Below are 13,394 nucleotides of genomic sequence, written 5' to 3' on the forward strand. Positions count from 1 at the left end.
GTTGAGTTCTTTTAAGAAGGGATTTGGTAGGTTTATGAAGGGATTATATGAGGGGATGCCCTGTGATTTCAGGGCGCTGGAATCAAAGGCCCAGTGTTCCTAATCTCTGCTCTTTACAGCTATTCTTACAGTTTTCCTCCTCTGCAAGACTTAAATTTGTTCTGCTTATTTTTTTTCTTTGTTTCCATTATTATTTGCAGTGATTCAATGTGTGTGTGCATGCCTTAGGTCATGCATAGTCTGTATTTTAGAACTAGTTGATAGCAAGAATTGTCCAAAGTCTTGCACAGTAGTAGCAAAGGAAAGTTGCAGACACTTACAAGAGGAAGGCAATTTCTTTTTTGCAAGGGAAGAAGAATATTAGCCTGTGTTGCAAACTGTCCTGGATCAGGTGTCACTGCACACTACAGGTCTACGCTCGGATTTCCATGCCCACACACATGCTTTCCTTCTCAACTAGCTCACCAAAAGCAATAATCGTGGTATGACAATACACTAGATCTAACTTCTTGAAAAAAGCTTTCTGCTATATTAAAAACACCATGACACAGTATGAAAGGGGAGTCCTGTTCTCATGGTTAATACAAATTTGTTGAAAGTATTTCTTTGGTTAACTTTGTACTGGCAGGCTTAATGCCAGATCAGGTATCATCTTGTTCTCTCCATTCTAATTTTATGCTGGATCAGTTACCCTCTGTTCTCCTGCAGCTGGCATAAAAAACATAAAGGTGGCATGAACTCCATCTCTTTTTGATGTGAAATGTAGTCATGTGCCTGAGGCTGAATCCAAATCAAACTGGCACTGCTAAGCAATCTAGTAGAGCAGAGGTCCTGTGCAGACACTCATGGGATCCAGGCTTAAGCAAGGGTATATGTTAGTGCACAGAAACAGTCCCATTATTGACAAGTGGCAGGGAAGAAGTTCTCTGCTTGTTCACCTGTGTCTGTGGGTGTAGCAGAGACTTGCAGTCTGGTCCCTGGTGCCACAGGAGTTGCTTACTACCTATTTTCCTCCTTGTCCAAAAATTGTTATGTTTCTTTATATTCTTGTTCTTAGATCTTTCTGGTAATAGATTTCTTAAGGCCTTGCCTACACCAGAGAAATTTTGCAGACTGCTTCAGAGTTTCTTAGCAATCAGGTCCAGTGCTACTGAGGCAGTTTGTCTTGGTTCTGTGATGAGGTTTGATGCTTTGTTCTGGCATGGTTTTGCTGTCCTGTTTCCTTTGCTGCTGCTGTGTAGGATACTTGTTTTTGTTGCAGACAGAAGAACACTTGGGGATGCACAGAGATTGTGGTGAGGAGGATGTTTTTAGTTCTACATCTACAAGTGAAGGAAGCTTGGATGTAAGTACTAACATGGCTTGTAGACGCTATTGCATTCCTATTAGATCCTGCAGTTTGAATAACCAGAAAGCACTGCTGTTCCCGATGCTTAGCCAAGTAGAAGTAGAAATAGCTTACTTCTTAGCAGGCTTAGTGACGTGAGTGAACAGTTCGTGTATCTTGATAAAGTTAAAATGTAATGCACTGTCTTCAAATACAAATTGCTAGCTTTGCTATAAATAAAGTTTCTCTCAAAGTTAAATTTGAAGCAGTTGTAAGCAAAAAGTGTTTTAACCAGGGACGTAGATGTTGTGACTGTAAGACAGTGACAGTACCGCATGATGCAAGAGTATGTTTGCCTTTTCAGTGACATTTAGAGGGAGCTTTTTTCTTATAAAACTACACCTCATTTTTATCCTTTAACATGCAGAACATGTCTTCTGCAGCGTGGCAGCATTCAATTTTTTTCTTCAGTAGCTTGGGGTTGGACAGTACTTGTGGTTTAAACGCTGGAAATAACAGAAAATATTTTAAAATACTTCAGTAGGTTTTAGAGTACCAAAATCCTGTGAACCACATTTAGAAGCGTTTTTAAGTGCCTTATAGACTACTAAAATATGAGGATTTAGGTATCTAATTAGGAAGTGTGAATCCTAAATGTTTTTGTAAGGTGGATTAATAACCATAATAAATGACATGTCTTCCTGTTGCTTTTTAATTACTTGGCTTTTTGTTATCAAGTTTCAAGTTTTCAAAACCTGTAGAAGACTCTGTAGATGACATGATAGCCTGAAATGTGAGATTCAGCTCTGAATCCCCCTTTCACAAACAGGTATTTGGAAAAGGACTGCTGATCCGCAAAATGTACAGCTCACTAGCTGTTCTGGTGACAGAAGATTGTGGGAAAAATGGAGGAATGTGAGAACAAATCCCAGATAAAAAGGATAATATATAAAAGAAATCAAAAGGGAGAAATAGATGGAGAAGTGATTGGCTGTGAGGTTAAAAAATACCTAACTGCAAATCTGTGAAGGCTTCATAGTGAGAGAGTACTGAAATAGGAAAGCTGCTTATGACACTAAAAATTTGGGTAACACTGTAAAGATGAATGCTTTAATGAGAGAGGTCTGTTAATATAAAGTCCTAGTAGAGGGTGACGTGGGTAATTGAAATACACTAGGTAAAAGTATAGGAAAAACATCACAGGCTCTGCCAAAATAAAATAATATTGTGGTTTGTATTCACTGCCATTTTACATTAGTCTCAATATCTTGATACCCAAGTACTAGAGGAGGAGATGGAATTCGAAGAGAGGGTATGAAGGTAGTTCAGATACTGTGAACTTTTACGCTAGTGTGTGGTACCTTCCTCAGACGCAGAGATATCTCTTAATTTGTTTTTGTAGGGAGTCTTACAGGGAAAATAATAAATTAAGATCTTTTTTTTTCCTTTGACATTGATGAAAAAAATTTTCCAAAACTGTCTTGAACGTGTAACTTTGTCTTCTAAAAGCACAGGTGATAGGAAAAAGGGATCTTGAAGAGGTAAAAAAGTCTTTTTATTCAGTTACATGAACTTGTCAGAGATTTAATTTTTTTTCCCTTTCCTCTTAAGAGCCATTGTTCAGTATTTGTCTTTCTCTTCTGGCTTGACACGTGTATTTGTATGAGCACCAATCCTGCTAAGACATAAGTACATACATAAATAAATGTATGGACATAGTTCCGTTTAATTTGGTACTGTTCTGTTAAAGCTTTCAGATGTATAAAATAAGTCTAACAGAACCACTCAGCAGCACAGAAGGTCCATCCTTTGAACAAACTAGATGGGCTTCAAGAAAAAGGTCAACAATTGTGGCATCTTAGGTGAAAAATTCTAAAATACTGTAAACTCATCATAGGTAGTTGGCATAGATAACTTGTATTAACTTACGATAATATTCAAGTGGAAACTTTGAGACCCTCAATCATTCTGGGTAATTCTTTATTCTACTTGCTCAAAAGATATCCTCATTTATTTACTTCAGCAGAACTGAGTAACCTTAGTCAAAATAAGTGGTATCTTACATAGCCACATATGTAAAATACACATTTAGAGCTCATTATATAGACATTTGATTGAGCTAAGATAGGACTTTTGGCAAAATGTCATCCAGTAGAGGCTTCCTCTTTTGCAATTTCCTCAGGTCTACTTTCTGTTGCTGTTTTGGGTCATCTTGAAAGTATTTTGCATTACTGTGCAGGAATCAAAGCCAAAGTTTCAGGTTTATTTCTGAAAGGAAAATAGTTTGCCGTTGCCTTCAGCATAGAGCCAGGAGATATACTGGCTGGATCACAAAATTTTTCTTGCCTATAAGGAAATGGGCAACTCATGAAGTACTACTGAGGTAAGGGTGTGAACTTTGGTATGTTTAGTTTAAATCCTTTTCTCACTATTGCATGGTGGTGGTGTGCACTGAACTGTAGAGAAAGTAATGATTCTGTTCTGGGTATTGATTGGGGTTTTTTTGAAAACAGGGCAATATGAAGGAATGGAATAAAGGTGTAAGAAATAAGAGATCCTTAGTATTTATTGAAGTACAAGTTATATTCGCTTTTTAACCACCAGACCATTCTCAGTGCCATATTTATCTAATTATTAATGCTTCTAAAAATACTTTGGATTGTTGATAAGGAAGCAGATTTTCAAAGTCAAGATGGGAAAGTCAACACGCTTGAGGTGGAAGGACATTTGTTCACAGTATCTGCAAAAATAAAGGTGAAAAAAGAAGAATTTGTTAACACCTTAAGAGAGTGTAAAAATGCAAGAAAAGAATTCTCCAGGACTATCCTCAGAGTGCAGCAATTCATTATACTGTATGTCAGTAAAGGATCTGAAATCTAATGGTGTATTGTAAATGGAGCAGAAATGTTTAAACTTAATCTGTTCCAGTTTTTGTGCTAAGCAGGTGAGCTTTATGTACGAGTTAACTTTTCACAAATCAAATGCTATTGAAATACACTAGTGTATAAATACAACATACAAATAAAGCAGTTGGAAGTTGCAGCACAGTTAAACATATTCTGCTTTTTGTGTGTTAAAGACAGAGCTAGAGTTTAGAACAGCTGGGGGGAAAAAAAAGGGAGTTTAAGTCATCTCTGCCGCTTGGTGTCAGTATCCTCAAATAAACAGTTGATCAAGATGAAACCCGATATTTGGAATGCAGTACTAAAATTAGCTGGTTTTATTTTTGGGGCCTTCGTGTTTTCATAAATCAAGAGTGAAAAAACACATCCCAAGTGCTGAACGACGTGTATCTCTGATGTGGAATTTGTTTATGTAATAAATCAGCTTGGGGAAAAAATATTTAGAAGTACAGCCAGGGACACTTATCAGTGGATTTGAAACTTCAGCACAAAGTCTTATCACACGAGGTTTCTCTAGTTCAAACAGAGCTTCAGCAGAGCAATGCTAGAGGATTTTCATGAGGACTGTGTTTAAAAAAATCTAGTCTTCAAGCATATGTCTGAATATAGATGTTACTCGTAACGGAATCAGTGAACCTAAATGAAGCAGATAGTCCAGTGGTTCCCTGCTTAATGATTTGTCATGCCTGTTATTATGAATGTTCATAAACAAAACTGTCAGTCAAAACCAGTGTAATTTTAAATTCCAATCAGTTATCAGATACATTTAGGATATGTGTATTTTTTTTATTTATTTCATAGTACCTGTGTAATTGCAAGGCCGTGTTCCAGAAAAAAATACTGTGCTAATGTTTGAAAAAAGTCATAAGGACTCTCAGTGCTTTACTGACCTTGGCAGTCACTTCTTAAATGATGGGAAACAGCTATTTTCCCTGTAAAGGATTTTTAAAAAAACCTACTATTTACTTTTTCAGGGCCTTGTTTGTTCTGAATGTACTCTTAACTTTTATGGCCTCATTGATGGCAGGACTTACATCATTCATGATACACTTTCCAAATTCAAAAGTGGTTGGAAGAAGGATCAAGTACAGTTATACATAAGTGATTTGAAATGTGATTTCTCTTCAACCGTGTCAGGTCCCAGATATCGGTCAATACAATCTTGCTGCTGTCAAGAATTTTACCTCACATGGCAGCAGGAATGAGAATGCTGCCTCTGTCATCTAAATGGAAGTTAACAGCCATCTACTTCTAATATTTCCTTGTGTGACAATCACATTCACTTTAAATTCCTGTTCTTGTGTTCTTGCTTCTTGGCCTCCTCTCAATGCTTAGGATGATGTTGGTTATTGTGTGTTTGTTCGTACTGCAGGGTCAAATCCTGGGACCATTCTGTTGCATTTTATACAGTTAGAGCTTTATACACTGTGAAAGGCATTGGTTGTGATTTGGCCTTGAAGCAATTTTGCTTAGTGTGATTTTGCTTGCAGAGCATAAAACTCAACAGAGTATGGAGAGTTGTATAAATACTAGAGCAGACTGGTCTTGCCCCAATAATCTTCTGTAACAGGGCGCCTGTAAGCAGTAGATGCCAGAGGATGCCACTAGGGAAGATGCAATGTAGTTATAAGTGTTTTCATTTGCGCAACTGTTTACATGATTAGAAGAAAAATAGATTTATTAAATACCGGATATTTCATGACAGGTTCACCATCACAGTAGAGTTATTATTAACTTTCCTTAGTAAGAAGAAATGTTTACCGGAGCCAACTGGCTTGTGACTGGCATTCAGAGAATTCCAAAAGGTAGCAAAGATGACAGTGTTCAGCCTTCTTTCTCCTTGTCTGCTGACAGCAGGACAAGATGTAATGTGCTTTGTATATAGCAGAGAAAGTTTAACTTAGAGGGGAAAAAAATTGACTGCATGGAAGTTTGACAAGGGAGCAAGTTATTAAAGAGTCTGTGAAATCCTTATCATCACCTAATCTGTAAAACTTCCTAAAAAGTCTAGAGGATGAGCTACATATACTTGATTCCTGGAGCAGAGGGATAGATTAGGTGGACCGTGGAGGTGCCTTTCAGCTAGATTATGGCTGCTGAAGAGATGCAGCTATACCCACCTGCTTTTGTGTTGCGGACTTAAAGGATATTAACTGCCTTCGTTCATGTGAATCTTAGATACTTCTAAATAATATAGTATCTTTAGATTTTTCTTGGAGTATAGCAAAAGGCAAAAGCTTGAAACAGTGGCTGCTTGCCACTAGACTTCAAGTTCTTGCTCCAAAGCATGGTGTTACTAGACCTCTTCAAAGAAAAGGACCTTGGAGTTAGTGTAAAAAATTCTCAGAACCAGCTGAACGACTCAGGCTCAAAAAAAAAAAGAAAATAGCCTGAGGCAAACACCTGGAATGGAAAGTCTCAGCATCTATGGTTAAAGCATGGTAAAGTTACAAGCTATTAAAAACAGTATCTGGTGAAGAGACATGTTGGCTGACCCCGGGTCTGTCTGTGCTGCTTAGCTTGAACTACCACAAGATTGCCAACTTCGTGCATTCAAAAATCACTTGTCAGCTCTTGCCCTTACCGCACAAAAGTGGCTTAAGATCATGAGATTTGAAAACAAGTCATTTAGAGTGGACTTTCCTTCCCTCCATTTGGCTTCTAAGCAAAATGGTTAGGTTTATAGAGGTTACATTTCTAAACTTTTTTTTTGTGACCATGAAGGTTTTATTAAAAGCAAAATATTATCGCGTAGTCATTAGTTGCCAGGACGTGCATCTTTACATAGAATTGCACGGTTCAGAGTAGAATTGTCACAACGCGTTTACATTCAAGTTGTTGCTTTTAAAAAGACAACTGGGAAACTTCAGTTCCTGCTGTGGTTTTTATAGGACATTTTTAAGGAAATATTCTCAAGAAATGTTCCGAGATGAACAGAGAGAAATGGATCGAGTTAAACTGAAAGAGCTTGAGTAGGACTATATCTAGAAAAGCAACTGGGCACAACTATGCCTGGCAGTGCCTTTTTTAATACCCGGTAGTGTGGGCTTCTGTTGGACACTGAATCTAAGCATCCCAGAGTCATAGTTCCCAAGTTCTGAAGCCACTGAAATCTGCACAACAGGAGTTGCACGCAAAGCTTTGCCCATCCTCTGTGTCTGCTACCTGCCTCTGCTCAGGATTGAAACCTTGAGTGATCTTCTGAATTTAGGTATTTAAAAATTTTACTCTAAAAGTTTACCACCTACAACTATTAGCCAAAATGTGAGAGAGCGAAGTTCAGTTCCCTCCTCTGTCTTTAGAGATACCAGCCAGTCTTCTATCTCTCTCGGGACCATTACTGAGAGAATTATTTCCTCCTTTGCAAAGAAAACCAAAATACTTTCTGGGCTGGAGAATGCCTGGAACAAAGCTATGAGGTATTCTTGATGTGGGAAGCACCCTTTTGTGAAAATACCCGAATATTCAGTGACTCAGAGAGAGCAACAGCAAGCTTAACTGTTCAGACCAGTAATGAAATAACTTAAGTGCGGTGGCAGCTCTGAGTTCCAGTGCCAGAGATGTTTTTCTGTGTTTCATGCTAAGCAGATATTAGATTCAGCAAATAAGTAGTCACTGAAGCTAGAACTGGAGGAGCCAAATGGTGGTTGCTCCCTGCTCAGATGAGCGCCCTAATCTCAGTCTCTTTCTAGCTAAACTCATGTTCATGTCTTCAAGCAGAGAATAATCTCACTCTGCCCACGAGAGGGGGAGGTTTGTTTTTCCTCAACTAGAAGAAGGTTTTGATCCTGAACTTCCCATGTTCTTACTGAATCATTGAATTTGGGGCAGTGGTGAGGACAAGACAGGAGAGAAATACCATAGCTGTCTCTTCTAGCAGTTACGTTTTGTGTGATGTGCTTTAAGGTCACCTGTTGGATTAAGCCCCTTGGATGATGAAGATGGAGACATTTGCCAATTTTATGGATCCCAATGGAGTTTAGGCAGGAGGTTAAGAGCATAGTTTCTCAGCAGCTTTCATGCTCAGCTTGCCCAGAAGCAGAATTCAGGCACCAGAATGGGAGTAAGCACATCAGAAGGGTATGTATCAAGCTTATTGAAGGGAAAGCACGAAGCAGTGTGAGTTAGGGAGGCTCAACCTAACAGGAGCACGGTAAGTTAGGCTGGTGTGAGGCAATTCAGCTTTCAGACCTAGGCTGCATGGCATCGTTCTGTATACTGTGGATGTACACAGTCGGTCTGGAGTAAGTTGGCTCAGATATCTCCCTCGGATGTTTAATTAAGACCTGGTGACACACCCTTAACCACCCAAATCCTTTTATGTCTGATTCATCTTTTGTTACTGATTTCGCTGAAAAGTTCTGAAGTTAACTCACTGGAAAAAATAGAATAAAGCAGCAGCTAATAAGGCCAATGGCTTTTAATTTGCCTTAATAAAAGGACATTAAAAAAAACCCAAAGACAAACTTAAATTCCATTTGAGATTTTTCTAGTGACATCTCAACCACTCAGGCTTTGCTTCCTTGGTGTTTAATATTACCAGAGCCCCTTAATAGTGTATAATAGCCTTGTAATTCATATTCAGTCATAATTTATTCAGCATATTGTTCTTAGTGTAACTGGCAAGCATGCAGTGGTGTGCATCACCTTCAAAGAAACGTTCATCCCAAGATCAGACTTTTCTGCAATTGGATAAGCAGAGATGTAGTTCCTTGAAAAAGTCTTTCACGTATTTCTGTGTACATAAAATGCTTTTTGTGTTTAAGTTTGGGATGGTCTGGGAATGAGTGAGGGAATTATTAATTCCACTGTAAAGTACGGTTCTTTTTGATTTAAAGATGGATATCCAAAATATTTCTTGTAAAGCTTTCACATGTAACTACTGTAATGAAAGGATTAGTGTGTATTTATGCCAATGCCCTTTACTAGATGAAATCAGAAATGGCTAATTGTATGTCATCGAGTCCATATTTCTAATATACAGTGGAAAAATTTTTTCAGACAGTAACACCTATTTTTGTAGTGGCATAGTCTGAATCACATGTAACCATAGATTTATTATATTAGTCTAAAATATCCTATTAGCATATGTAGATTTTAGATACAGTGAAGATTTTCAACACCGGTTAAGGTATAATTTCTTTCTTTTGCAAACAATTTCTCAGGCATGAGCGCTAATAGGATTTGGTTCTTTTCCAGCCTCTTCTGTGGACAGCGAAGACTCGATTTCATTAAAAGTAGTGGCAAACAATAACATTTCTTTTAATTAGATGATCTCATGATTTCCACACGTATTTGTTCTGTGCATTATTGTGCGTTGGCAAAACTGAGCTGCTCGGTAGCGTGTGAAACCATATGTCTCAATAACATCTTATGGCAGGTGAGGGAGGATTTGCAAAACAACATTTGCTGACAGGACACAATGCATTTTACTTTGATGGAGAAGTTTTCCTAAATGAAATTTATGGCTTAGTTCTCTCATGCAAAGTCAAACCTACATGAGGCGTAGAGGGCCTTACAAGTCTCCCTTTAACTCAAAGAGGGCTTGTGTGTGTGAAGCAAAGACTGTATAGTGCCAAGTACTGTCTGTGCCGCTCAGTTGTTCATCACTACAGAAAAAGACCTTCAAATACCTGTAGTCTGTGTAGCTGTTTCACAATCTTACTTCTTTTTTTTAATAAACTGTTAAATAAGGTTTTATTGATCTTTTACGTGCAGCTTCAATACTGATCTTCTCTTTTGAGCTTAGCAGAAGGGATTACAAATAATTTCAGATATCGCTTTTTCTCTTACTCCCCAGTGTTTAATATTTCACTTGAATTCTCAGCAGCGTTTTGGGATGCAAGCTGAAGAGGAGAAAGTGTGACAAAGTCTTTTTAAAGACTTTTACAACAGCATGAAGTAGTAATACCTTCAGTGAGATCCATTTTCTTGAATATTTTTTTAATATCTTTTACACTTTTAAGCAGATCTCAAAATACTTGGGGAAACTAAGGGAAGTATTTCTGGTTTTACAAATGGTCAGCTGGAAGGCCAGAAGAGAAAGCAGATTAAGGCAAATAGCAAGATGTAGTCCTGCAGAGTTCTGAAATAGGTGAGTAGCTGTAAGTCTAGGAGTTGGACCCACTGACTTTGTCAGTGTCATACCGAGCACCTGTTTAAGTGGTTTTCTGGTTCAGTACCTCGGTGACCTGGTGAGAGAGCCAGGTGCGACTGATGTCTAGGACATGAGTTGTGTAGGCATTCTCTGAAGTATACTAACATAGAGAGATGGAGAGATTACCAGTAGATTATAATTGTTAGTGTTTGGTTCCCCCACATCCCTCTCCTCTGGTTATAACATTTTCTTCCTTCCATGCCAACAAATGCTCGGCTACACATCTTGATTTCAATCTCTCCCAGTTTCAGCACAGAGATGGTGTGATTTTCATTGACTCTAAATAGAGCTTGTACTGATTTACAGTTGTTTGCATAGGACAAGAATCAGACCAGTGAAGTGCACTGTGGAGGTTTGCCTTGTAAAAACCTAATGGCAATGGATTTGACAGAAGCGGGGAGGAAAGAAGAAACATTTAAGACTATTTATTAATCAAGAATTCCAGCAGTGAGGCTTTTCTTCCTTCATTCTGGCAAACGTACAGATGAGAGATACTGTGCAGAGACCATTTCTGCACAAACAGAGAAAGCCCTTCAAATGTAAACATTTGAGCAGCTGGCATGGGAGATTAGTGCAGCAGTGGTGGGAGGGGGGTAATAGTGGATAGTGGCGCTGTCTAAATGTAACATGTTAAACAAGGTCCTTGTTCTGGTTTAAGGGTTACAGATCAGGAAGACAATATCAATTGAAAATACTGACAATTGTGCAAGTCAGCCAAAGTCATTAACTAGTATTTCATTAAAAGTAAATTGCCTTTCCAAAATTGAGATGCCTTCTGCCCCCCCTCAAAAGAGGAGAGAAAAAAAAGGGGGGTGGAATTTGGGTAGAAAATATTCTATGCTACCTGTTTGAATTAAGTAAAAAAATACTTTATCTATGGAAAGGCAGCACTCTGAGACTTATTAATGTTTTTAGCTTTGGACTGTGAACTCACTTAATATATTGTTCTACTTTTAATTTCCTGTGGGTGAATATTATATTAAAAGAAAGCATCGTGCTGAGGGTGAAAGTAGCGTAAGGTCTGTTAGCTTTATAGACATGTGTTCATATGCTGTTTAACATCATCTGGGGGAGTACGTTTTGGTTTTTAAACCTTTGCCAAATAGTTACACAACTTGACCATACTTCAAGGTATCTGATTATGCATTGGGTTTTTTGGATTTTGGTTTTTAACTTGAGTTTTGATCACACTTTTAAAACAATTCTTTGCCTGTTGGTTGTGATCTGTTTCACATGTGTTTTGTTGGAGATGCTTTACTTTCTTCATTTCCTTAGCAGCAGAGACTTAAGTATGAGTATGTGAAGCCAAATTTTATGTTTGAAAAAATCGGAGCTATGCTCTCTCTGCTTGCATGGTTATGATTTTCATTGAGTTTGAAAGTATACTGAAGAAAAAGATTTCCTGGAGAAATGACAGCGGCAGCATAGTTTAGAGCATTACTGTCTTTTGGCATAGTAAAATTAGAGTGACCATTAGAGACTTGATGCAGAACTTGCTGGAGCCAGTGGAAAAATTTCCTGCTGGTTTCAACTGGCTTTGCACCATGTCCTTTATGAGTTGTTAGCCATTACTCTAGGCCATTTCTTTCTTGCACTCCAGGTTGTCTTTTGCATGGACAAACATCTTCTGACACTTTCACTGTCATCTTTGAAAATGTGAGACCTCCATTCCTTTTTGATGGACAGTTGACGCAGATGGACTTCTTGAAGTTGCTCAATTTATGGAGCATTTTCTCACTGGGGAAGGAGAAAACCCCAAAGTAAACATGTTAAGTCTTGCAGAAGATGAATTGCAAACAGTGGCAAAGGAAGGGAGTGGCTTTCACCGACCAATAATTTGTTGCAAAAGCAGGTTTTTCTTTATCTGAAGCAGTGCATACCCAGAGAAGTAAGCAGAATTCTCAGTGCTGCTTGTTGTGTTTAAGATGTAATTGTGCCAGTGAAAGTCCAAATGTAGGTATATGTTGTATGTATTTCCACTGTTTTTAACTTCAGTGTCAGTTAAATTTGAGACTGACCTTGAAAAGTTTCTGCTACAGCTGCTCAGTAAGGAGAGCACTTCAGTGGATTGGAATACTCCAGTCAGTGGGAATAAACAGATTGAGGAGCTGTAATTTCTTAGTATTTCATACTAAATTCACAGAGGAAACAAGGCTGTTCACAGTGGGAAAATTAGTTTTTTAGGAATAACAAACATTGACAAGAGGATGGGGCCAGTCTTTTTTCAGTGATGCCCAGTGACAGGACAAGAGGAAGTGGGCACAAACTTGAACATAAGTTCCATCTAAACATGAGGAGGAACTTCTTTACTTTGAGGGTGGCAGAGCACTGGAACAGGCTGCCCAGAGAGGTGGTGGTGTCTCTGTCTCTGGAGACATTCAAAACCTGCCTGGACCCATTTCTGGACACAATCTCCAGAGGTCCCTTCCAACCCCATATCATTCTGTGATTCTGTGATTGACAAGTCAAGCTCTGGTGTCCTAAGGATATAGTACTTAGACTTTAGTTTTAGACTACAGTTTTAGACTTGGAGAAACTTAGTTAGCTATGCTGTACTGCAAAGGAAGATAAAAATATAAAATTATATATATATATGGGAAAAGGCTGAAGTGGCTTGGGCTTCAGCACAGCTGTACTTTGCAGTCTCCTATGTCTCTTTGCAGTATCCTATATTCTTGCTTCACTATTATTTAGAAGGTGGGCTGGCCTAGACAAAGTCAGAGTTAAAAGGATAATAATGAGTGCTCACAATAGGAAAAACATAAAAGGCCAAGGGTGTTTGAAGTAGTGTTTGAATATAAGTCTAAGAAAATTCAAAGATGGGGTCTGCTTCTTTACTTTTAACCTATTCTTCTGTGCCAGATTATTGAATTTGCATTACTTTCGCCAGCATGCTCAGGATATTGATTATCCTCCAAAGGAGAATCTTCCAGGATGGAGAGGAAGCTTGGTCTGAATTTCATGCTCTTGCAAGATTCCAAGACCTGAATTGAATTTGCTTGTGACT

At 38.4% G+C, this 13,394-nt stretch overlaps 1 protein-coding gene across 1 annotated transcript in view; it reads left to right on the forward strand.

The window, feature by feature from the left end:
• COBL (cordon-bleu WH2 repeat protein) overlaps positions 1–13,394 on the forward strand; it is a 159,783-nt gene that overhangs the window by 58,382 nt on the left and 88,007 nt on the right. Inside the window, exon 8 of the mRNA XM_074146968.1 lies at positions 1,262–1,345. Coding sequence (XP_074003069.1) covers positions 1,262–1,345 — 84 coding nt within the window. The remainder of the gene's footprint in view (positions 1–1,261; positions 1,346–13,394) is intronic.

The sequence above is a fragment of the Numenius arquata genome, chromosome 4, assembly GCF_964106895.1.
Source record: "Numenius arquata chromosome 4, bNumArq3.hap1.1, whole genome shotgun sequence".
NCBI lineage: Eukaryota > Metazoa > Chordata > Aves > Charadriiformes > Scolopacidae > Numenius > Numenius arquata.